The sequence below is a fragment of the Colius striatus genome, chromosome 8 (assembly GCF_028858725.1).
Source record: "Colius striatus isolate bColStr4 chromosome 8, bColStr4.1.hap1, whole genome shotgun sequence".
Taxonomy (NCBI): domain Eukaryota; kingdom Metazoa; phylum Chordata; class Aves; order Coliiformes; family Coliidae; genus Colius; species Colius striatus.
Window position 1 is genome coordinate 10,617,149 of NC_084766.1, and position 24,299 is coordinate 10,641,447.

General features: G+C 42.9%; 1 protein-coding gene across 4 annotated transcripts; it reads right to left on the reverse strand.

Moving 5' to 3' along the window:
- Positions 1–1,285: 1,285 nt before the first annotated feature.
- On the reverse strand, positions 1,286–20,111 carry SLC16A9 (solute carrier family 16 member 9). Of its 4 annotated transcripts, none has more exons than XM_062001420.1 (7): positions 20,033–20,111; positions 15,971–16,030; positions 13,949–14,168; positions 5,711–5,854; positions 4,750–4,845; positions 2,480–3,385; positions 1,286–2,152 (listed from the first exon to the last, which is right to left on the reverse strand). In XM_062001420.1, exons 3-7 carry the CDS (start codon positions 14,142–14,144, stop codon positions 1,974–1,976), a joined length of 1,521 nt encoding a protein of 506 aa, XP_061857404.1. In that variant the 5' UTR covers positions 14,145–14,168; positions 15,971–16,030; positions 20,033–20,111; the 3' UTR covers positions 1,286–1,973. The 4 variants fall into 4 exon arrangements, with proteins under 4 accessions (XP_061857404.1, XP_061857406.1, XP_061857407.1 ...); XM_062001422.1 differs by lacking the exon at positions 20,033–20,111 and adding an exon at positions 19,271–19,697 and having other exon boundaries at positions 15,971–16,026; XM_062001423.1 differs by lacking the exon at positions 20,033–20,111 and adding an exon at positions 18,820–18,965.
- Positions 20,112–24,299: the final 4,188 nt, after the last annotated feature.

A 24,299-nucleotide genomic window follows, 5' to 3' on the forward strand; every position in this document is an offset into this window, starting at 1 on the left:
CCCAAGGCTCCAATGTGGAACTGGAGCTGCATTTATGGCTATATTGAAACTTGGTATTTTTTCCACAGGCATTGAGTAAGTAATCAAGGAAAAAACCCCACACAGTAGTTACACCCAGCTGACCAGTGGAGGAAAAAAAATAGATAAATTAACTGCATATTTATTTTTGTCAGGTTCTAGTACAAAGAAACATAAGGGACATCCCAGAGAGTGACCAAAAACTGCCTGAAGCCCAGCTAGATTTTCCTACCTTGGACCAGAAGAGCTAACATGACTTGAACTTTTATCTGCCTCAGAGGTTACATTGCTCCTGCTTAATGAGGTGTGCAAAGACAGTAACTCTGTGCATAGCACTTGGACAATAAAGGTTGCTCATTACATGCCTGTTTTTTATCTTAAGCATTATTTATGAGCCAAAACCAAGGCAGACATCTGAGGCACATATTACTGCTGAGAAACTTCTTGGGCATTTGTAGGTAACCATACAGGATGGAACTTAGGACACAGAACTTCTATCTCACCACATGCTCCACTAAACTTTACAGCTAAGCCAGACCCCAAAGCACACAGCACGTGCCACAGCAGCATAGATTTCTGATGCTCCCATGCATGAGCAGTTAGACACATCTGTGGTGTGGGAGCAGCTACAGAAGCAGAAGCTGTTGCAGAGGGCACGCAGGGCACTGCTGAGCCAGTCACTGGCCAATCCTGCTTCACTCTAGCACCTGCCTCACTTGGGAAAGACTTCAGCCTCAGACAGCATCCCCCCCCAAGTCACACCAGTCTTGGGCTTTGGGTTGAAAAGAGGCAGAAAGCCAACACACACAGAGCTAACCTGCAGCCAGAGAGACACTACCTGGGTAGTGGGTTTCAGGGCCTCTCTCTTCATTGGCTTGTTTGGTGTTCATGTGTTGCAGCTCCTTTCACCTCAGCTTCTCCTATACTTCTTCCATTAACCCTCCCCCATGCTTTTTCTTTTGCTCCCTCTTATTAACTTCCCTCCTTGCTATATCCACTCCAAAACATGATGAAGCACAGAGGACGTTGCTGTCAGAGTTTTCCTTTTCATCAGGTTTAAATTGTTGAAAGGTCTACTACTAAGCTCTCTGCAGCAGGTCCAACCTATTAAACTGTAGTTGTGCAACAAGAGATGCCCTCAGTACTGACAGACTGCAAGGGACTTGCTTAGAAACACTCAGGTGTGGGCTTCTGTGAACACATCTCCAACTCTGACCTAAAGATGATGAACTCGCATAATCCAGTCAGCATTTCTTTTCATGGTTTCAACAGTCACGTTTATTCCTTGGTTTAAAAAGTTTTGGTTCAACAGTTTTATAAACAGACTTCACAAAATGTGCAATATTGATAAATACAGTTCGTAGCTGCAGTGGTAGTAAGAATCTTTACTTTCATCATAGAGTTCACTTCAGTTATTCAACACCAGGTTGGTTTTTTTCCCCCTCTTCTCCCGCCCCCAATTGGCACTTCATTGTAAATTGGAGAAACTTTAAAAAGACAAAAAGTTAATCTGAACACGATGTTATAAGCACCTTGCCACAGTATTACATTCTAATAAGGCAAATTTTTGTTTTGTAAAGTCTGATTGTGCAACTTGGAGACCTGTAAGAGGTGACAGAAATGTCATCCACCTCCTATAAAAAACAGGCCTCCCATTTTTGCTTCAAAGTTTTCACCTCCTCTTAAAAAAAAAAGTACAGCTGATAATGCAGCAGAACATACCCTTGACAGGGTGAAAGGAAATGACAGAAGAAAAAGGCTGAAAACACAGTGCAGAGTAGACAAAGTAAGACTGTTCTTAAAAAAAAGAAAGAAAAGAAGAAGAAGGAACTAGACAACAAGCAACAATGGAATTTTTCTAGTGGAAGAGGAATTTGGGGCTTCATAAATAAGTGGAAAATGACTAAAGTACTTTGCTATATAAAAAAAAGCACAAAGTTTTTTCCAGTTGTCATCTAAGTGCTAGATGCAACTTTGTAGGAGTAAGTACTTGGAGGCAGCTTTGAGTCCTGACTGGTGCAGGCATTCCAGCAGGGTAATGCTGCCAACAGCAGAAGAAATCCACCCAGTAAGACACAAAGGCTACTGAAATAGAACGCGGTGTCATACTCCTGCGTCCAGTCGTAAAACCAGCCTGAGGGGGAAAATGAGACAGAAACACCATCAGTGAGGAGCAGTCAAATGGAACACAGCATCAATCAACCCACCAACCAACCCACCCACCCCAAAAAAGGCCAAATCCGTTTGATCACTTGGACATGAAATGTGCTTTTCTTCAAAGCCAAAACCAGAATACAATCAGCTTGGCCGGCTCAAACGAAACAGGATTTCATTTCTGTTGACAATTCTGATTTCATCTTTCCATTGTTATTAGGACCAACCAGAACTACCCGCATGAAGATTAATTCTGTCTGGTCCTGACAAGCTCATGTTCATTTTTTAGTATCTACCTTGACCTTACCTACAATTGGTGGTCCGAGGCTGTTTCCAAGTCCAGCAAAGAACATCAATATCCCATATGCGTGAGTCAGTTTCTCAATTCCCACAGTCTTTGTTGTTACATAAGGAAAAATTGACCAGTTCCCAGTCAGAAAACCCAAAATCCCAGAGAGCATCGCTAAGGTAAGGTAACTTTTGGCAAATGGAATTGCAAACAAGGCCACTCCTGTCATTATTAAGGTAGTTACGTACAGATATAAAGTGTTAATCCACTTAAAATCTGCCAGTATTCCTAGAGTAAGTTTGCCAACAGCAGCCATAATGCCTATAATGGAAATAAGGGGCATCGGATAGTCATCTTCACTAATGTTTGCACTTCTTGCTACATCTTCCATGAGCAGAGAAGGAGGAAATCCACCAATATCAAAGAGCAAGATGGCAACAAAGAGAGCCGTAAATACTTTGTTCTTAAAAAGAACCACTGTTTCCCTCCAGTAGTTCAAATAGAGCTGCCACTTCCTTTTGGCAAGTTGCTTGCAGAAGTTTGTCTGTTCTACAACTTTCTTCTTGTAAGTGTCTTTCTCATTTGCATTTATTGAGCTTAATACATTCTTATTTAAAAGGCTATCCTGTTTGTAATCAGGCATATTTGCACATTTTTCGTCAATGTAGCCCTTTTCAAGGATGCTTATATTTTCTTCAACAGTCTTTTCCTTTCCTTGGTAAACAAAATACTGATCTGGGCCTTTGTCTACACAAGTTTTCTCCGGTGGAGGGGAATCAGATGACTCCAACGGTCTCATTAGGCTGCCACACGCTAATATATTTAGAGAGAGTGCGCCAACTATTAGCAGACAACCATCCAGCCCGTACAGATCAATCAGCTCTCTTTGCAATGCTGCGTATATAAAGAATCCAACACTTGAGCCTATAAAAGGAAAAGAAGGTCAGTTTAAATTGAAGAACTGAGAACATTCTTCAACACCAAACTTCTACATTTCAGCAGCTACAAATACACTGTCAGAGGAATGGTAAGTCCTTTGAGCTCCTCAGTCTAATGAACTGCTAAGATCTTGTCCCACTTGAAGTTACAGTAGCCACAAAACAAAAAATCTTCCAAAGTATCTGAAGGATTTCTGATGATTAACACTAGCAGATATTTTATGCAATCACTTTGAATAAAAAAGCCCTCCCTTAAATTGAGCATAGATTGCCATCAATGGTTGTTCCCTCACAACTACAGAGCATTGTTTTTTCAAGTTAATATAAAGGCAAACTTCAAATTAAAATGATTTGCTGAAGGCTTTCTATAGGTTATATTAAAGCCATTATATACTTCATATACTTCAGCACCAAACATAGGAAAAAAAAATAGTTATAAAGTTCTGACTTGTTTTGTCTTTCAGGTACTAAAATTAACCAGGGCTCAAAAAGATCAGGCCTTAAAGCAAACTGCCTGTAATCCCAACAAAAGCCACTCAAAATTATTCCAAGGAACGTTTCTGCAGAAGTTCCCCTTCATTCCACTGGTGTGGATCTGGCATTACTATCTCACAACACTGACTATACTGACTAGGTCTCTCCTCATTAACAGCTACTTGAGAAAACAGATCAGAGGAGAGATATCATACAATACAGAAAGCAAGGCTTAGGACAATAGTCTTCACTAACAGTTCCTACTTGGCCATTAATTGAGTAATTCCCACACAGTCTGGAGACCCAGAGAGAGGATGAGAAAGACTGCTCAGCATCCTTCAAAGATTTTTCCGTATACTATCAGAGTTTCCTATGTCTAAGATCCCTTTGACATACAGGGACAAAAAACTGGGATGAGCTTTTTGGAAAATGTCAGAATTTAGTCTCCTTTTAGGTTGGAAAAGAAAAATAAATATTAAAAATGTAGGCTCCAACTACTCCTTTAAAGGTTCAGTTACTGTGAAGTTAGGGTGAGTCAGCACTCATATCCTGCATCTACAATCCCTTTTCCACCAGCAACGTTGTGTAAGAAAGTTCCCCTCTTTATTATCCATGGCATATGGTCCAAGCTACCCAAACATGTGCTTTCATTTTAATGAATATCCTTTTCTTATCTGTATGGATAACCTATCCCATACACTTGCAAGTGCAGTTACTATTTTATCTGAAGCCTAATTTTATCTGTTCATTGCTAATGCTGCTTTCACTTCTGTACTTCAGGATGTAACTGAAGAAAACATCATCCCTTGTTTTTTATTGCCATGGTAATGTTTCAAAGTTGAGAATTTAAGAGAGAATAACAATTTAAAGTCATACCTGTTGAAATCAGGCCAAGTGCAAGGCCTCTGCGCTTGTCAAAATACTGGCAAGTGATGGTGACGGTTGCAGTATACAAAAGGCCACATCCAAGCCCTTGAGGAAAAGGGTTACCAATAAAGCATGTAACATACTCTGGGAAATTAATGCCCCATTTATTCCTCAGATAATACAGGAGTGAACCCTGGCCAGAGAGGTACCTTTTAATTCTGGCTCAGCACCAGGCCTCACACTGACAGGGCCATTATCCTGCCTGCACTGTCCCATCGCCCTCTTCCCAACCACCTCTGGCTACGAGGAGCAGGCTGGGCTTGAGAAGCTAGCTCACCAGCTCAGGCTCTGTGCTAGGTGGAAGGGTTCCATGCCCTTCAGTCCAGGGGCTGGCCCCAGAAAACAACAGAGCTGCATCCATGTGGCACTGTCCCTGAGCCAGCAAACTGCTGGGTCCCTGCTGGGCAGTAAGATGCCCACATTTCTGACATGATTATCTTGGTAAACCAGCCACAGCAGCACAGAGGGGAAGGTCATCACCTGCCAAGAGCACAGCATTTCCATGCCTCTAGCACAGCAGTTTAGGTTCAGTCCAATCAGGTGGAGAATATTGCTCCCTAATGATCTCTAATTTACAATGAGTACATGACAAAATTCCACAAGAGATTTTAAGTTTGGCACTTCACTCCTGCAGAAGACTTGCTTGCTTATACCCCTCGGGTAAAACCTCAGCTTCTCCCTCTCTAGCAACAAAGGACAAACTGTTTTCAAACTCTGATGAGCATAGGCATTGCTTTTATCCTTCACTACGTGGTAACAGCCTGCCTGTGCGACACCCTCCCCATCCCTTGATAAACCAAGCCCTGCACCACCACTGCCTCTGAGGATCAGTTTCCCGTTTCAGATTCATAAACCAAGACTCAAAATAATAAAGATTAAGAAGATAGGATGAAGATAGGATGTTTCTTACCTACAACAATCCCATATGAAATATAGAGAAAGTATATGTTAGGTGCAAAACTGCTCATCATGAGGCCTCCGGCCACTATAAAGCCACTGAAGATTGCTACCGGTCTTGCTCCAAAGGATGATACACATACACTGCAGACAGGACCTGAAGGGAAAGCAGGAAAAACGTTCCTAGTAAATATCAGCACCAGGAAGAACTTCTGAAAAATACCAGTCTACAGAAATGTTTTTTACAAGACCTATATTAAGCAACAATTCATAGTACTCATTTTTACACAAATCTTTAAAAGAGTTGGTCACAAAAGCATATGAGATGAGGCTCATGAGGTTTTTGACATCAGAATCACAAAATGGTACCAGGGCTGGGAGGGATAGAGCGAGTAAAACATTATTTAAACAGAGGACGGCACATATATGTTAGACCACAACACTTGTCACTTGCACAAAGGCTCTGAAAAGAATCTCCATCTTTAGGTACCAAAACAAACTAGACCATCAGCCAGGCTGTAGCCAAGCAGGCATTTTTTTTTGACTGAGGCCAAAAACTGTGTTTCATCTTGACAGCATCCGTATCCATCTTGATATGAGATTTAGAAAACCCAAATGGAATATAGTAACTTGTGATCATAATCACGGTAAGAATGCCACCTGGTGCTTACATAGAGGAAATATCTGCTGACATACCACATAAAGACAAACCCAGTACTATTCCCTGTTTTCCAGGGAATTAAATACCTGCTAGTCAGTATTTTACCAAATAACTTTACTACTCATCTTGAGTTCTACTGTAAAACCACAGCAAATAAAAGGCATTTATTGAGAACGTCCAGAACAATGTCTGTGGTTTGTCCCTTTCCTTACCCTCCCAATGTTGGTTAGTTCTTCAAGACAAGAACAAAGTACAGGCAACAATCGTACTCTGCCTTTACTCAGCCAGTTCTTCCCCCACAGAAGCTATAGAACAAGCACTTATTTTCAGTTGTGTGAGCTGGAACACACCTTCTAGTTTGCAATAGCGTGTAAGCTTGGTGCCCTGCATAAATAAGCAACCAACAAGTGACCTGGTTTGCAAAGTCTCTCATCTGAAACCCTGCAGTTCCAAACCCAAACAGTCATACGCAGACTTACGTACTAGTCCCAAGATCCTAAACTCAGCAAGTCTGAGATTAGACAACAGATACAGACACGAATGACATTATTCTAAAACCAACAAAAACCCCAACCCTCACCACCTTCGTGTCTCGTTTGCAGCAATTCAAAGACACTCCGTGGCCGATACAATCTTCAAAATCAAGAACTTTCGAGTCTGACAGTTGTTAAGGTTGGTCCTCCCTGACTCAAACGTAACTGAGGTTCATAGCAGATGGGAGGTGAGCCCAGAGAGGTGATATGAGGTGAGTAACAGTTGGAGCTGCTTGCCTAGGTCTGCAGACAGGAGCTAGCAGCTGGGAATGTAGGCAAGGGTTCTGTGTGGTTACAGGTCATTGGATGAGCAGTTCTGGCAGGCAGGACCACAGAGTCGTTAGCAGGTGAAACAATCCTCAAAGGCAACGCAGGTCAGAACTTTTGCCCCATGTAAGAGCTAACTGCCTCAGGAATGTAAAGGGAAGGGAGTCTGAATTGAGGCTTATCCAGGCAAAGAGCCAGAGTTAAAGAAGAATCAAGAAAAATCTTCTAGGGAAATTGGGTTTATTTGGATTTTGGAAACAATGGAAAAGGAAGATGTGAGCTCTTGCTGCTTCTCAAGAGTCAGCACGCTGTGGGAATGAAAGTCAGCCAGAATAACTTGGGCAGAGTAACTTGCTGAGAACAAAAGCTGAGTGTTGGATTGTTGCTGATTCTTAGAATTAATTATGAGAATTGGCAAATTAAGGTTGGTATGTTGCCTAAAACCACTGGATTTAAAAATAAACAAAGGATTGAATCTGTATTACATAAAAAAATCCTTCTACACTAAAAGAACATCAGGTAATGATAACATAATGCAATTAAGCAGAGGAATTTGCAGTCTTTCTGTTCTTTATTTCTGACCCACTCCCTTGCTAAAACAAAAGTATCTCCCTTCCACTTGCTCTATATTTTGACACAGCTATTTTCAGAAGGTCTCTGTCCAGCCTGGGGTGAGGGATACTGGTACAGACTGCACTGACCGCTACTAAAAGATCCGAGGTGAAACCAGACCCTCTGACCCCAAGCCAGAACAAGGGAGACGCAGAGCTGAAAAACATGTCTTCATAGTCTGACAAGGACACTCTCCTCTGGAACACCATCAAAAGCATCTCTGACAGGGTCCAAGGAGATGCTCTTGCAGCTACTCCCACTTGCAAAAAACAATCCCAAAAGGAGAACAGAATGTACAAAAAGGTCTTTTTGCTCTGACATGGAAAACAACCTGCATAAAACTGAGGAACCTGCTCCAATAAGCTCAATATTAATGTGTCATCTCAAACAGCAAGAGAACTGGCAGCTCAGCAATGGCCCTGTTTATAAGGAGAGCCAGTGTAAGTATCAAAAGTCATTATAGATCTCTGAGACAATAAAAACAGCTCCATCTTCCCCTTCCCACTAGGCAGGCTCCACTTCCACATTCTCCTCATCTGACTGTTAGAAAACAAGTCACAAAAGAACCCCCTCATGACAGCCAGAATCTTTGTTCTTTTCCCTGCCTCCTTGCATTCCTCCTCTTTCTCTGCTTCCTCAAGATCTGGCATCTTTTCTCCACCATGCAGAGGTACTTTTAGTTATTACCATGGTATTTGCACAGGAGTTCACCGAACATAAAACAGGTTATTCTCTACAAGTAATTCAAGCACAATGTGTTCAAGGCAGTTAGTTAATTCTAGTCAAACATCCAACTTTCCCAGAGTGGGAATGAGACTCACTCTGTGAACTTCTGCCCTGTGGATTTTGCTCAAAGAGAACATTCAGAGAAACGCAAGAGGCTACGTACAGCCGCATAGGAAACAGCTCTTAGGGCAGCGTAAGGGTTTTCATTAGCTGACTCTCAGAAAGATCCTTCCAGCGATAATGTATTTCTCACCATAATATGAACAACATAAAAATAAAATCCCAGTGGCAATCCTCAATAGTAAGCATGGAAAACAGCTTTTAAGCCAGCATTTTGTTCACTTTGCCAAGTAACTCCGGGGGTTAGCATTGGTATTAGAATAATATTTGAAAGCATGGATAAATATTTACCTCTTTTACAAATAAAATCCCCTGGGCTTTTTTTCTTCCAAATGCCTCTGAAAGCTAGACCAAACTATCAAAAAACCCTACTGGACCAGTTTATAAGACTGTCAGCTAACTAAAAGCTAGCACAGGGACAGTGGTGGCTTCTCTGCACTTAATCTGTCAAGGCTCAGCAGCAATGAGAGCAATAAGAGCAGTAGCAGAGAGAAGATGGACTCTCACAGCAGATTCTCATGCCAAGAGATGAAAGAGGAAGAAATCCTAGGAGGAATCCTTTGTACGTTGATATCTCCATTAAGATTATTTTTAGTAGAAGACTTTACCCTCAGTGAGAGCCACATGTGACAGTGAGTCCTTCCTGAGATGTGAAAACAAGTTATCTGCTGCACACACAGGAACTTTGTAACTACCTTGGATCTTCTGGCCTCCTGACAAGTACAAAGTTGTTTCGTCCGATGGACATCAAGAACTAACACTCTCTTCCTCAACCTTCTCGCATGAAGAGAAAAATCCTGCAAACTAACGCTTGCTTCCTCCCCTCCCTCATCTCGAGGTTCCTCTCTCCTTCACCTCAAACAGACACAAAATGTTTTGCTAAACAAACAGTACTGGACAACTGAGCTCTTGTTATCGTCTGTATATATCTGACCCACCCTACTTGTTGGTATCTGTTTGAGCCTGCTGAAACTGTAGAGCAGAAGCAATGTCCATGGACTGTACACAAAATCCACCACAGAACACAAGAATATTTTTTTGCATACTAAATGCACTGCTGAAATGTGGTCATAATACATACAATACTCTCCAAATGTTAGTACTTTGGATAAGAATTTAGATCACATTGGACAGCAACCCGCTCCCAATTGAAAAGACTGCTACTTTCTGAATTAACTGAACTGCTCTTCAGGAGTCTTTGGTACACCCCCTCCCCACAAACTATCTACAGCTTCCATAGTTTAGATTGGGGGATATCTATGTGCAAAGGTTTTATCAAAAAATATGTAGATGCTGAAAAGGGTTTTTTTAGAGCTGAAAAATCTTTGCTTGAAAACACAAAATTGAACTTTTTAAACATTTAACACTGACTGCCTCAGACCAGCAGGAACACCCCATTAATTTATCAAGACGTGCCTTTCAGAGAACCCTCCTTTTGTTCCTGCTCAATTAATAAAGGAGTGTGGGAATGGGAGACACATTGCTGATGTCTCCTGCTATGTTAAATATTGGGAAGTCAGCTCTTACTATAAAACAGCTGTAGTGCCAGTTACAGGTGCCAAGGTCTTTGTCTGTCTTGCTCTAAATTTGAGCCATGTTACACTCGTTAAATTCCAGTTTCCAAGTGGATGTAAAATTAAGAAAGCTTGGTGAAGGAGAAATATACAATAACATAATAAATACCCTCCCCTCTGACCTATTTTAGTAGGGGAAATGTACTAAGCTCCTTTAAATTCTTCCTATGTCACAAGACCTACATCATCCATGGAGATGTGCCAGATCTACTATAGCCTGAGCAGCGTTCTGACACCTAATATTGTAGAGGAGGGCTCACCACTGCCCCTGTTCAATAACACTGATGCTTTTCTTTCACTGTTTTAGACACATTTCTTCCAATAACTCCAGTCATTCTGCAAGGAAGAGACCAACCAGATCCAGCTGATGAGCTGAACAGTTGAGCTCAGGGCTGACCACAGGCCTTAGCAACACTGTCTGTGCAGCAAGGGGGCAGAAATCGAACACCAGCCGCGAGGAAATTCAACTCAATAAACAAGGTGCTGTACTGGGTTTCTATGTCTCGAGTCTAAGTTTAGCACTCACACAAGTTAGAAGTAAACACTGTAGAAAGAATACCAATACAGCAAATGTGAAAGGATTCGCCAGCATCAGCTACTTCAAAAAATGTTTAAGACTACACGTACAGAAGGAAGGACAGAAGACACACAGAACCTTTCTCTGTGCCAGCTGGCATACATATAAGGACATTTTCTTCTTTCTGGTGAAATTATAGTACTGATATAGCAAAGTCCCTGGGCCTGCCTTCCACTGTGACAGAGGCTAGCTAACGGGATTTCCAGTGCTATCACCGAGAACGGTCTTCCTTAAAAAAACCAGACACTAACTTATTTCCTGAGTGCCGCTGCAAATCTACCATAACTGACATTTTCTTTGCAGTCTGGCATCTACAGCTTCAGAAAAGTGATGTTAAGTTGGATTGGGCTCACAGAAGAGTCATAATGGCTCTCTGGAAGAGCCTTAACTAAAAGAGCAGAAACCTCCTATATCAATGGCAAAAAGATTGTATCAAGGTACAGGCTTAAAAGAACATTTAGAAACAATTTTATAGCAGTCCCTAGATATATACCACAGTAATTCAAGAGTACTTCAGAATATACCACTTAAACATTATGCATCAGTTGAAAGCTAAAACAAGCAACTTGTTTCATAAGACTACATACTCTTAGGAGGGAGCTAACTACTGAGAAAAGTTATGAGACAGAGAATGCACTAAACAAACATGTTCAAAAGTAAGTGAGAATTACAGTAATTTCTGCATACAACACAGAGAGCTTTAAGAGTACCAAAACTTGAAAATATGTCTTTTAATTAACTAGATCAGAGACTGGAAAAAAACACAGGAGGGAGGAAAGAACAGCAAATACTAGAAGAGTCAAGTTATGAACAGTAAAAGGTAAGGAGACCACCAGAAGGCTTTGGTGTAAAACTGTCTTGTTACCAGCATTCACATGTGTGTGATACTGCTGCTGAAATCAGCTTGCCTGGGGAGACAGTTAAATTATTAAGTTACAGATAACATCTTTCCACATACATGAAAATACACTAATTAAAAAAAAACTCAATTAGCCTAATCATCTACTTAACACAGGCTACAACACACAATGGCCCCACCTGCCCTACAACACTGGAACCCCACAGTAGCAGAAGAAAGGAAGCAAGCTCTCTTTTCCTACATTCATGAGAAGGACTAACTTACCAATGCTTTACATAGATGGTTTTGCACTGAAAACACATACCCTCTTTACACTACTGACCAGGTCTGAAAATGGCCTGTTATGACAAAACTGTTACTTGTCAAGAGCATTCCAGTTTTAGGTAGAGGTTTTGATACTCCCATTGTTCCCTTCAACAGCTTTACTTGAAGTAGAGTTATCATTAAGGTCAGATTCCAGCTTGATAAGACAGTTGGATCTTCTATTTCAGGTAAAACAGGGAACATTTGTTTTCAACTCCAACAACATCAATGTATTTAAAAGGCCCTCACTGTGCTTTTCTTTGAAGGCATTCACAATAGGAATGATCATTAAGCTTCCAAATCCCAAACTGAAAGAAGTACACTGACAAACAATGTTCTTCCTAACCTGTCAAAATCTCAAGTGATTTAATCAATCCATACCAAAATCAATTACAATAGCAGCTTGTCTTTGTATTATTCAGTCACAGAAGTTTCTATTTGCTATAAAGCATGACTGACAAATGCTCACAGTGGCAAGACAGCTGACACAAAGCAATGTGGGAACTATCATGGTGTTGACATACAAGAAAGAGGGCTAAGGCTCCTGTGAGTGGAGTGAGTCAGAGACTTCTGATCACCAGGGAGAAACCTTTTTTCACCCCTTCTTTTGCAATTCCCTTTTGCTCAGCCCTTCTTCTCTGTCTTCTTTATCCTTCTTTTCCTCACGCTTCATTCTCTCACTCAAGTTTATTTAGGTCTTGGTCCATTAATAATAGAAGTTAAAGTCCTTAAAGCATGATAATGAAGGATGATGGAAGAGCAGTCTATTGTCCTTTGTCCACTTACTCCCTGGGACTAAATATAATCTTCTTGTGGCTAACTGATCCACTTACCTTGCCCATTTCTGTTATGCCTAGTGATATAAAACCCTAACACAAGTGTGACGCCAGTATTTGGTCAGTTACGGTATCACACAAGTGGTGGTATTTATTTGGGTCTGTATTGCTATTTGAGCATCAACTTTCTTTTAAGGAGAGATTTCCTCAGAATCCTGAGCTGCATTTTGCCCATTAAGCTATGTAACTGCTTTTGCCCATAGCAACTGCTTTGCTGACAGGCTATTTTCTCCAGATTCAGCAAAAAGATAACAGTTCCCATGGTGAATCTTTGAAAAGCAGAACTTAGTGCTATTACCCAGCAGAACACCCATACTCGATATTAAAACAAGGACCTACGGATTGTAGAAGTGGTGTTTTATTTCCCTAAACCCCTTCTATTACTCTCTGAGTAACAATGTCATAACAAAAGAAAAGTCTCAAGTGAAATTGTTTTATTTAATGCTACTGATATCCGTAACTTTTGAGGCTTCAAAGCAAGATTTTTCCAAAACAGCAGAAAAGAGCCCTCACCAACCCCAACTGGTGGGTTTACCTCTAGAGCTTAAAAATGAATAACACATTTATTAATTGACTTTTTTTTTCCTAAAGCATTGGAAACATTTCAGACTAACAGTTTGCTCTAATTTAAAAATACTAATGAAAATGTTAGTCTTAAAGCTTCATTCAAAAAAAAAGTAATCCTATCCACATTACCATTCAGTTTGCCAGAGCCTGGGGTCTTTTTTTTGGTTATTCAAATTAAATTAATAATATTATAACAGTAACATATAATAATGATATATATAATTACTATAAATTATAGATAACACATATGTTATAGATTCTAATTGTTGAATTTAATTTATTAACAGTAAATATATTAATTATGACTATACTATGGCATAATATGTAATATATAGCAATGTATCATATATAATGATATAATCCTATTTCTTCAAATACAACTTTTTAATTTTTCTAAGGGCAATTATTTTATTGCTTTTTTACCATTATATTGGCTTGTTTTAAGCACAGTTGAACTATAACTGCAATCATCATTACCTGCCTTGACCTAAAACAAAATCAGCAGCATCCTATATCATTTACAATTATCTTTAATCCAACTCCAAAAGCACAGACAGATGAAAGCAACTTTTAGAAAGAAACATTTCAATTTATGTTTAAGTGCTTCTACACTTACTGGCAAGCAATCCCATTCCATTTGCTAATGATCCAACCCAGGCAGTCTTGCCTTTCCCTTCTCCAAAAGCATCCAGCCATTCTACATACAAGACTCCCACCGCCAGCGGTGATCCATAGCACAAGAACTGAGTGATGAAGGAAACAACAACAATCACCCAGCCCCAGCCACCATCTGGGGGTTTCTGAAATACCATCTTGTCAGATGAGTGCAGGTGGACCTGTGTAAACAAAAGACACAGAGAAGGGAGCGTTAGAAATGCAACTGACTCAGGTTTGCTAACAGGAGCGAGCTGTGGAGAGAAATACATATTCAAAGAGAGGTTTATTTTAACCATCCATGAAGAAATATACAACACATGGGCAATGGAAATTACTACTACCTCTTCTGCATAACATAGCAATAGTGCACCAAAGCATTGACAAATCATGTGTACATCAGCACTGTATTCCAGAGAGGAGAAACAATTCATTTTCTGAATGTTAAGGAAGCTTTGTGAAGACCTCAGGCATTAACCTCAGCCACAGTTCAAGAGAAGCACATGGACACCTGCTGTTAGGACCTTGGATGTCATGAATGAAGCATACAGGCTTGAAGGACGAGAAAACTGCAAGTATAAGACAACTCCAATAAATAACTGGGGATTTTAAAAACCCTCACAATATTAGTTCAAGGTTAAAAAAGACATATTTTTAAATCTCTACTTATTTGTAAGGTCAGCACAGAACCATGCAGTTCAGCAAGGTGTCTGCCAGTAGATAGTGTACTCTGGGAGGGGTAGGTCAAAATGAAGACTGACTTACTGTCTCACACACCTTCTCAAGACTAGTTTGTGAATGTAGGGACCAATACCTCTAAAATATAGCAAAGAAGTTACAGGTTTTCCAGCCTAAGAGTTTTGATGACTCCAACGATATTGTGAGTCCCTGTGCATGCAAATGATCTGCCTGTCTACAGGGAGCAACCCGCTGATGATCACAGAATCCATGTTCTGTTTCTGGCTCTACCACTAACCAGATGTGTGATTCTCAATAATTTTAGTTCCTGTACTCTGTAAGACAGAAACAGATTAGATCATAGAATCATAGAATGGTAGGGGTTGGAAAGGACCTTTAGAGATCATCTGGTCCAACTCCCCTGCAGAAGCAGGGTCAGTAAGATCAGGTCACATAGCAACATGTCCAGGCGGGTCCTGAAGACCTCCAAGGAAGGAGCCTCCACAACCCCTCTGGACAGCCTGTGCCAGGGCTCCCTCACCTGAACAGTGAAATAGCTTTTTCTTACATTTAAGTGGAACTTTCTGTGTTCCAGCTTCATCCCATCACCCCTTGTCCTGTTGCTAGCTACTATAGAAAAATAGAGAAGTTCCAACCTCCTGATACCCACCCTTTAGATATTTATAAATGTTAATAAGATCTCCCCTCAGTCTCCTCTTCTCCAGACTAAGCAGCCCCAGTTCCTGCAGCCTTTCCTCGTATGAAAGATGTTCCAGTCCCCTGATCATCTTGGTGGCCCTGTGCTGGACTCTCTCCAGCACTTCCCTGTCCCTCTTGAGCTGAGGAGCCCAGAACTGTACACAAGACTCCAGATGAGGCCTCACCAGGGCAGAGTAGAGGGGGAGAAGAACCTCCCTTGACCTACTGGCCACACTCTTCTCAAGGAGCACACTCACACTGCAGCTTACACGGTAAGACTCCTGCAGCAGCAGCTCTGCTCTGGGAGACCTCCACGAGGCAGAGCAGAAAAATAAACATGTTGCACAGCCTTTTTGACTTGCAACACAGAGGAAATGGAAAATAATTACTGCTAGATGAAAGCAATGGTGTAAGCAAAGAGACAATAACAGACCTTCCACTCAAGCTCCTCGTACTCCTTGCTCAGGCTATTTTTAAGAATTTGCATGGAAAACTTACAAAAAGGCTACAGTATAAAACTTTGAGGAATAATTACTATAGAGACCTGGAAAAGACCGGTTGTAGTCTACAGACATACTCAAATGCTACTTTGAGGAGAGGTACTTACAGATGATGGCACAGAAGTCTTTCAGCTTCCTACAAATGTAACTTCACAAGGTAACACTACCTGCAGGAAAAGAGCAACAAAACAAGCTTTCAGACAAAATTCCACTTCAACAGTGAATGTAACTGAAAAAATGGTGCCGTCACACTAAATTTCTTCTTTTTGATACCTTTTCAGAGGAGCTTTGGAATTATTTAAGAAATACTAATCTCACCTCAATTAATTAACAGCTAACGTCAGCCTTAAGCCCCAAAATAACCAAAACGTTGTCAGCCAATGTAAAATAAACTGACGTTCTAGGTCCTTTAGGAGCAATTTACAGCTTAACATAGTGACAGTCCTTCCAGATAGAGCATTTCCAGTTACAAATGTTACAAAGTTATGTGTTTCAGTTACAAACGTAAGCTCTGATGTAATTTCCTCAAGTGTCTGTTAGGTGTCCCTCGGTTTGGTGAGATGCAAGGGGGACAGCTGGCACAGACAGAAATAATACCATACTGTAAGATATCAAAGCATTAAGAAGCTGTTTATAGATACTTTACTAAACAATAACCTTTTGTATAAAGGGGATTCCCCCATATTTCCATACTAAATATTTAAAGTATTTGTCACCAAGAGGGCTGACATATGCATCTCTCCATGCGTTAAATACGTATCACTCAGCTTGTTTTGTCCCTGATTGCAGAGAAAAGGGTGGAAATAAGTAACAGTTTCAAGAAAAGACACTTTAACTGAGACAAAGCAAGGAAGTTTTCTGAAAACCACTCAGATAATGGAAATAGACAGTGAACAAACAATTCCAATTAATATTTGTTTTAAAAGAAAATAAACACTTTTTAGCTGTTCTATCCATTTCCACGACATCTACGCCCTAAAATTTGGCACAGAAACAACCCTGTGTTCAACTCTTCTAAACTTTTGATGTGGAGGAAGGGAGGGGAGGGCAGGAAAGGAAAAAGGTTTTCATCATCTTAGGTGACGCAGTCTTTTCTAATAGAAAGACTTTACACCTCAGCTTAATTCCTCATCTACAGTAAGTCTGCACAGCTTTACTGACTTTAAACAATTGGTCCCAACTTATGCCAGCAAAAGAGCTGACCTTCTACATCCTGATGACTCCTACTTTGCACCATGGATCTCTTATGTATCTTTTAGTTAAACAACAAACTATTAGGTAGCAAAACCATCTTTATTTTTTAAACACTTGGAGCCACTTACAGTCTGCAACTGTCAAACAAGAAGTGAAAACCACCATCACTTTTCCTGCCAGAAATCATTCTCAAAGTGAAAACAGATCTACAAAATCCCAGAGTTTGTTTCCAAGAGCCAACAGGACTTGGCTTTTCCTTCTTTTTCTCACAGACTGCTCCTTCACCTCACACCACTTTGTACCTATTACCTAAATCAGATCATATTTTCCAATTTCCCTGAAGGCACAAAGTGATCCTGAAGAGAAGTACAAAGTCAGTCTGAAGCATTTGAGCTCAGAGCCCTGGGTGAGAAGCCCATTCCCCAGAGCGCTCTGCTGTGGGACATACTTAAAGACACCTCAGTCAATCACACTGCTGCTGGGACCAGGGATATGAACACACCTTTCACTGGTGTATTATTTAATGCTTCCCTAAAAATGACAAGCTCTATTAAAGCTTAGCAGCACAAGAGCTGACAGTAGGAACCAAACCTTTGCTGCTCCCACCACTGCCTGCAGGGGCACCGAATCTGTGCATCGACTCAGGAAGGATTCAAAGCACCTTTAACTATTTTCAGTCTGTGCAGAACACAGATAAAGATGATCATCAAAAAAAGAAGCAGCAGAAGCCCCCACAGAAGACAGTGCTCAAGAGTTTTGTTTCCTGCTGGAACCAACCAGGAAGACTTGTGTGATCCTGGAAACAGACAAATAACCATGGGTTTAAGATTCAGGTGGGAATTTCACAAACCTTACTGTTCATAAACCTACAGATAGTGCTTCTGATTTCAAGAAACCTAATTACATAAAAAATGTCAAAATGGAGAAATGAACCATAAAGAACTAAACAGTAACTTGAAGATTAGTCAGAAAAAGCTTTTCAGTGAGCTGTACTCACTGCGAATAAGAATCAGAGGAAGAGAGCTGCTTGATGAAAGCCTTTACCAACAACAACAACAAAACCCCCTAGAGACCCAGCAAAAACGACAACAGTTCTACTGTGGGAAAAGAGGGGTGTCTGGCTGCTATGGTTTTCTTTTCTCTAAGAAGCTTTATCTTTTTCTGTAAATCTTAAAATCTGGCTTAAAAGAAGAGCACAAAAAAGAAAAAGAGAATTGGTCTGAAGAACAGAAATAAGCCTGAAACATTTGCCCTCTGCACAGAAACTTGTACTCATCTGTGACAAAGGGAATCTTGAGAAAGACGGTAGCAATACAGTTGTGTCCAGTTTGTTATTTGTGCAACCAGAATCTGGTTAAGTACGCTGCTTTCTCTGAGCAGCACGTGCCTGCAAAGAAAGCCCGTGTCAGCAGAATCACTGTGTGATTAACACTCAGCTATTCCAGTTTGCAGTGGTACAAATTAAGACGGTACCAGCCAGGAGGGTAACATTCCTCGTTTTAAGGTGAATTAGATTTCAGGTGAAATTCTAATTCAGGCAATATTCCTGCAATTATCATCTGAAGTTTCTCCTACCCATAGCTCACAAGCAACAACAAGAGGGTTAGAGTGGCAGTGATGCATCACGGTTGTTTTTAACATACTTAATCATAAACACCTACATAGGTACTGACGTGACACTATAAGGGCTGTATTAAATGCATCGAAAAAGATGCATCTGTACTTTGGCGACATCAGACTTTAACTGATAATAGCTCCTCACGTTTAAATATTGTCTTTAAGTTTTTCACACTGAATGTATTTTCCTCTCAATTCTCAGCATTCAGCATTCTACGTATTTCTCCTGTTCCTCTACTGTCCCCTCTGTAAGTTATACAAGAGGTCCATCAATGTAAACATTTCCTTCTGCTTCTGCCAAGGGAAGAAAAAACAAAATGACATACTATAACAAAACTTACCAACACCACAATAATGTTTTTCTGTTGTGCAGAATGAGCTCACCTGAAGGAGAATCAACCAGGGTAGCACATAAAGCAGCTGGCTTTGTACATATCTGTCAGCTCAACAGAACCAGTCCTGCCTGTTTCCAGAGCTTCCCAGCCCCGGAGGGGATGGAACCCCCCTCTCCATGTGTGACTGCCTCTCAGACACTAGCACGCATCCATGCAGACAGATGTAAGACAGCGCTGCTATAAACCACCAGCCCACTTCACCTACCAGAAGGGAACTCTCTGGCGAAACAAGCGTGTGGCTTGTGCCACCTCACGCATCGGCTGCCCTGGGTGTCCTGGCTCTCAGCCTGTCCGTGCCCCTTGCTCAGCTCCTCCGTGGGGTCAGACACGCTCTTATAGCTCGTGGCTCGCCTCGCCTCTCCCCCACGCCCTCGGGGCCAGCCCACGGCCTCGTTCCAAAGGGCTGCGTTACACATCGATGCCTTGCACTTCCAGCCGGGTTTGGACGGGGAGCGCTCATCCCTCCGCGCTGCTCAGAGGTTGGCTGAGGGTGTCCCCGGCGGCGGGCACACGGCGAGGCAAGGACTCGCCACGCTGCCCCGCGCCCGGGCGGTCACGGCCTTCAGGACGCCGACAGGTGCCCGCTGCCGTGCGCCCACCGCGGACTGCGGGAAGCACCCGCGGCCGGGACCCGGGGGCGGGCGTCGATGGGCGCCACGCGCGACGCGGCCGCCCCGGAGGGCACCCCGGGAAGACGGCGGGTCCTGGGGCAGCTCCGCTCCCCGAAACCCGGGCGCCGCGGCTGCCCCCCCCCGCAGAGCTCCGTCAGGGCCGCCGGCCTGGCCCGGCCGACCCCCGCCGCGACAGCCGGGGCCGGGACAGCCCCGGAGGCCTCCCGCCGGAGAGCAGGGCAGGGCTGCCCCGGGGGGCCGCCCCTCTCCGCCCCCCAACGCGGCTCCCTCCGGCCCAGCCCCCTCGCTCCGCTCACCCGCAGCCCGGCGGCCACCCTGGGGTTCCCGTTACCTGAGCCCCGCACCGGCAGCGGCGGGCGGCCCGCGGGGCGGGGGTCGGGAGGCGCCCCCGGCGAGCCGGGGCAGCCCCGCATCCCTGGAGCGGCGCGGCGTGCTGCGGGGCGGTGCGGGGCGGTGCGCGGCCGCGGCCGGCACAAACCGGTTGTAACTCGGGCGGGAGGAGGAGCCGCCGGGGGCCGCCACCGCCTCCAGGCCCGGGGCGGGGGGGGCTGCGACGGCCCGGCCCCGCTCCCGCCCCTCGGTGCTGGCGCGGGGTGTCCGCTCCCCTCTGCCGCGGCCCTCTGACCTCCGAGCGCTCACCGCTGCGTCCCGCCGCTCCGCCCGCCGCGGACCCCTGCGCCCGACCCCACGCCAACCTCACCGCCCCAGGGCAGGGCCGGGCTCCAAGGCAACATTCCCCACCGTCTCTTTACTTAACAGTGCCCGTGCTGAAGCCCTGAAGGCTGGAGAGCCGGACCACTGTTCCTCCAGGCAGACCGCGGCGGCTTTGAACCTGCTCGAGTACCAGAGGCGACGGAACAGCGGCGGGACGGGGATGGGCACTGGCTCTCTGCCAGCATCCTTGCTCAAAGGCCGCAAAACTTACACTGGGAACAGCGATGTGGGCAGCGTACGCACAGCACCGCTACCCCAGCCAGCTAGCTCCGGTGACAGACAACCAACTCGCTTCTGCATCAGCTGAGACCCTGCCTTTAGAGGAAAGCCCTTGCCCAGATGAGCCTGCATAGCACGTACCGTGCTGTTAGGCAAACGACGAGGTAGCTGTCAGCTCACGCCAGTACAGACACCTGCAGCTTTCACCCTCCAGATTGCTAAATCTGTTGCAGAAGCTGATTGAATAGTCAGCAAGTATCAGGTTCTACCCAGGGCTGAGTGTCTGGTGTGGCAGCTTTGCTGCTATCTCCTAATCAGATCAGCTCAGGTATCCTCACAAACTGCAGGAGGAAATACAAACATTCCCAGAGCTGAGTGAAATTCTGACAGCTGAAATAATCCCAGATCTGAAATTCAGAAGGAACCTCAGATGTTCACAGCCTGTGCAGCTCTTAGAGGTATGACACTCCCCTTTCAGACCAGCAGTCTAGATTCATTCCTCCATGCAATAAAAGGTTCCTGAACTTCAAGTACCCTTTAAAGTGCCCAGATCCGCCACTTCGGATGAATATTAATACTCACTACTGGATGGACTGGCAGAAGAATGATAGAAAGACTCATTTCTAAGGCACCTCTGACATGAGAAGGCCTCATGTGGCATACAGTTCAATTTTGGGTATCTCGTGTCAACAAGGGCAGCCAACTGAAAGGGAGGGATGGAAGAGAACAGAAACTATCAGCACTCTAGAAAATCAGTCCAAGGAGAAGTGAAATCAACAGCATTTAACCCAGAGAGGTGGCAGAGGGGAAACATCGTATAACAACATTCTTCAAGAACCAAGAGCAGAGCAAGGAGAGAGGAATGAATTTTTCTGCACACACATTAGACAACTAAAAGAGGTGGTTGGGCTTAAATTCCACCAAGAGAGACTGCTTTAGATATTAGGAAATGCGAGGCTAGCTTGGTACTGGCAGAGATTTCCTTGGGAGAGCATAGCATTTTGGGAGCACACGTGCACTGGGTTGCCAAAACAAATGACTGAAGACAGCTGCTCAGAGAGTAAACAGCCTCTCTTTACTTCGGTCGTTTCTTGGGCTCTAGGACACAGACTGGAGTCAAAAGACTGAAATCTTTCCACAGCCACAGGAGAGATGTCTGGAAAATAAGAATTCTGAAACAACCATTCAAGATGTGCCATTACCTACATTTCCAAACAAAACTAATAAACAGGATAATATTTTGTATTATGACTATACGCATCAAATATATATGTATGTACTATTAATATATGCATAGAAGTGCATATAAAGCTCCAGTTCCCATTACAGTGCCCAACATAAGTATTTTGCTTTTTTTTTACTTCAACAGCAGTTTAAAAAACAATGTTGTGGGCTAAAATAAAGCACAGAATGTTTCACTTAGCAAAGCTGGTTACAAGCATCTGAAAAATGGTGAAGAAGGATATTCCTGTAACCACAAGTAGTCATTAGAGTGCTACATACAAGAAGCTTGGAGTTCACAATGGCTTCTCTGTAGAGGAATATTTAGAAGAGTTAAGGCACTGCACTGGAGCATTAATGCAGAGGAAGAGGTCCTAGTCAATGCAAACCAGCTTTAGGTCACTGGCAGCTTTGGGCCCGAACCCCACTGGTGAATAAAAATGCACTTTAAATGAATCCATATTGATTTGCTTTGCTTTAACTTCTCTGGGTGCCCTCCTGATGACAAGTCCTCCCTTTTTAATTAGCTCTGCTTTTCATACAAATATGCCAGCCAGGCACATACCATGATTCTGAGAGGCCAACCTTGTTGGCAAGAGACAGACCTGTGAAAACAAGCCACAGAAACGAAAGACTAGAGGAAACAGTCCCTCCTCCATGTCTCCTTTGTCCTTGGTTTCATAACAACCAACACAGCATTCTCCAGCTCTAGGTTTCTGCTCCCTTGGCCTACGGTATTTTGGCAACCACCATTTGGCTTAGATTCCAAATCACTGATTAATCTTATCATTCCTTCCCTTCAGAAACCCTTGCTACAGAGCCTTCAAAGCCACATGAATTATAACCATGCCACAGCCGCACCTTTTATAACCACACTTTGTCCCACGTATCACCAGAAGAATTGTTAAATCCTCCCTTTAAAATGAAGTAAAACATTGAACAGTGCATATAAACCACTACCTCTCCCAGTCTCTAGGGTTTAAGAATCCAAGGATAAATGCACATGTGTAGCACAGGCAGGGAAGAGTACAGCACCTAGCTAAAAAAGTTACCTCTAGCAGCTGTATCAGCATGTAGATGATCCAGAAACATTTTCTTCTCTTGTAGATGGTGCAGCAGCAGCTCCTGAAGGTACAGAGAGGAAATTTAGAGGGTGTTCATACAGCCATCCTGGAAAGAATCTTTCCCAGCAAGGAACACGGTTGGTGTGTTGAATATCCCAAAACTGACTGAAAAAGGGAATTAACACCCTAGCTGAAGTCAGTGGTGGAAGGTTGTTCTCTTGGTTTGGTTTTGCTGTTTGTTTGGTGAGGTTTTTTGGTTGTTTGGATTCTTTTATTTTTTTTAAAGGTACATAATCTGCAAAAGAGAAAAATCTCAAAACATAAACTAATTCCACATATTTGATCAACCATTGTCCTGTAACCTGTGACCCAGACTGGGAAGCATCCTTTTGTACATTTGCAGTACTTACATAATGCACATAGGAGACGACAATCTGGAGTGAAAAGGTCACACTAACATGTCCAAGGTTCCTTGGCATCTTAGGTGTTTTGTTAACTTGCTTCGGGAAAATGTTTGTTAATGATTGAAAGGGAAAAAAGGTGAGGAGAGCAATCAGTAGTTTGAGTACAGTTTATTTTAAGCAGATGTATTAAATGTTTATGCCCTCACAGAGTCTAAAGGACACTCATTTGTCTTCAGCAGCCTTAAAAGATAATACTTAAGTAGTTATAGTTTAACTTTTCATGTGAGAAGCAGATGGGAGTAAGGCTTGTCAGGCACTGTTCGACTGTGTGGAGCAGGCTCATTATACCTTCTCCCAGGTTTGTGTGAAAGGGAATACAAGGGCCAGTCAAGTATGACAAAGACCTGTAGCATCCTCAATGCTATGCTGACAGGGAATTCAATGTACTTTGAATACATCTCCTCCCACCCTAGTCAGTCTGTCGCTGCCAACAGGCAATACAATGTGTCCACATTGCGTGCAAGAGATCCCCTAGCACAGGCAAGACTCAAAGCAGGTGTTCAGAAGAACTGTATCACCAGTCCAACCACCGTCCAACAAACCGTTCCAGCTGCATACTTCCAAATGCCAACCTGGAAATCAGTTTTCTAGCTCAGTCTTCGAATCTCTCTATATATGCAAAATAGAAGTCACATGCAGACCTTTGGAAAAACAAAAGGAATATAGCAGTCATTTAGGTTGAAAAATTATCACCAATAATCTTTTCACTTTACTTTGCCTATATGGGGAGTGCAAGAATGAAAAAAAAAACCCAGCCCTTCCAGTCATATCAATGAGGACAAGGAAAGATTACAGGAAAGAAGTTATCTATGAAACATGATTTTATCTTGCTTCTCACTTAAAAAATCTTGCCATGAAATACAATCAACTAATGTTGATTACAAGGAATTGGTTGGTTGGGGTTTTTTTTAAACAT

Coding starts and splice junctions, on each gene's coding strand:
- SLC16A9 (XM_062001420.1), bottom strand. CDS start 14,144: ATGGTATTTCAGAAACCCCCAGATGGTGGCTGGGGCTGGGTGATTGTT. Junction 4,846..5,710: donor TTCATATGGGATTGTTGTAG/GTAAGAAACATC, acceptor CTTTTCCTCAAG/GGCTTGGATGTGGCCTTTTG. Junction 2,153..2,479: donor CCTCGGACCACCAATTGTAG/GTAAGGTCAAGG, acceptor TTTCCCCCTCAG/GCTGGTTTTACGACTGGACG.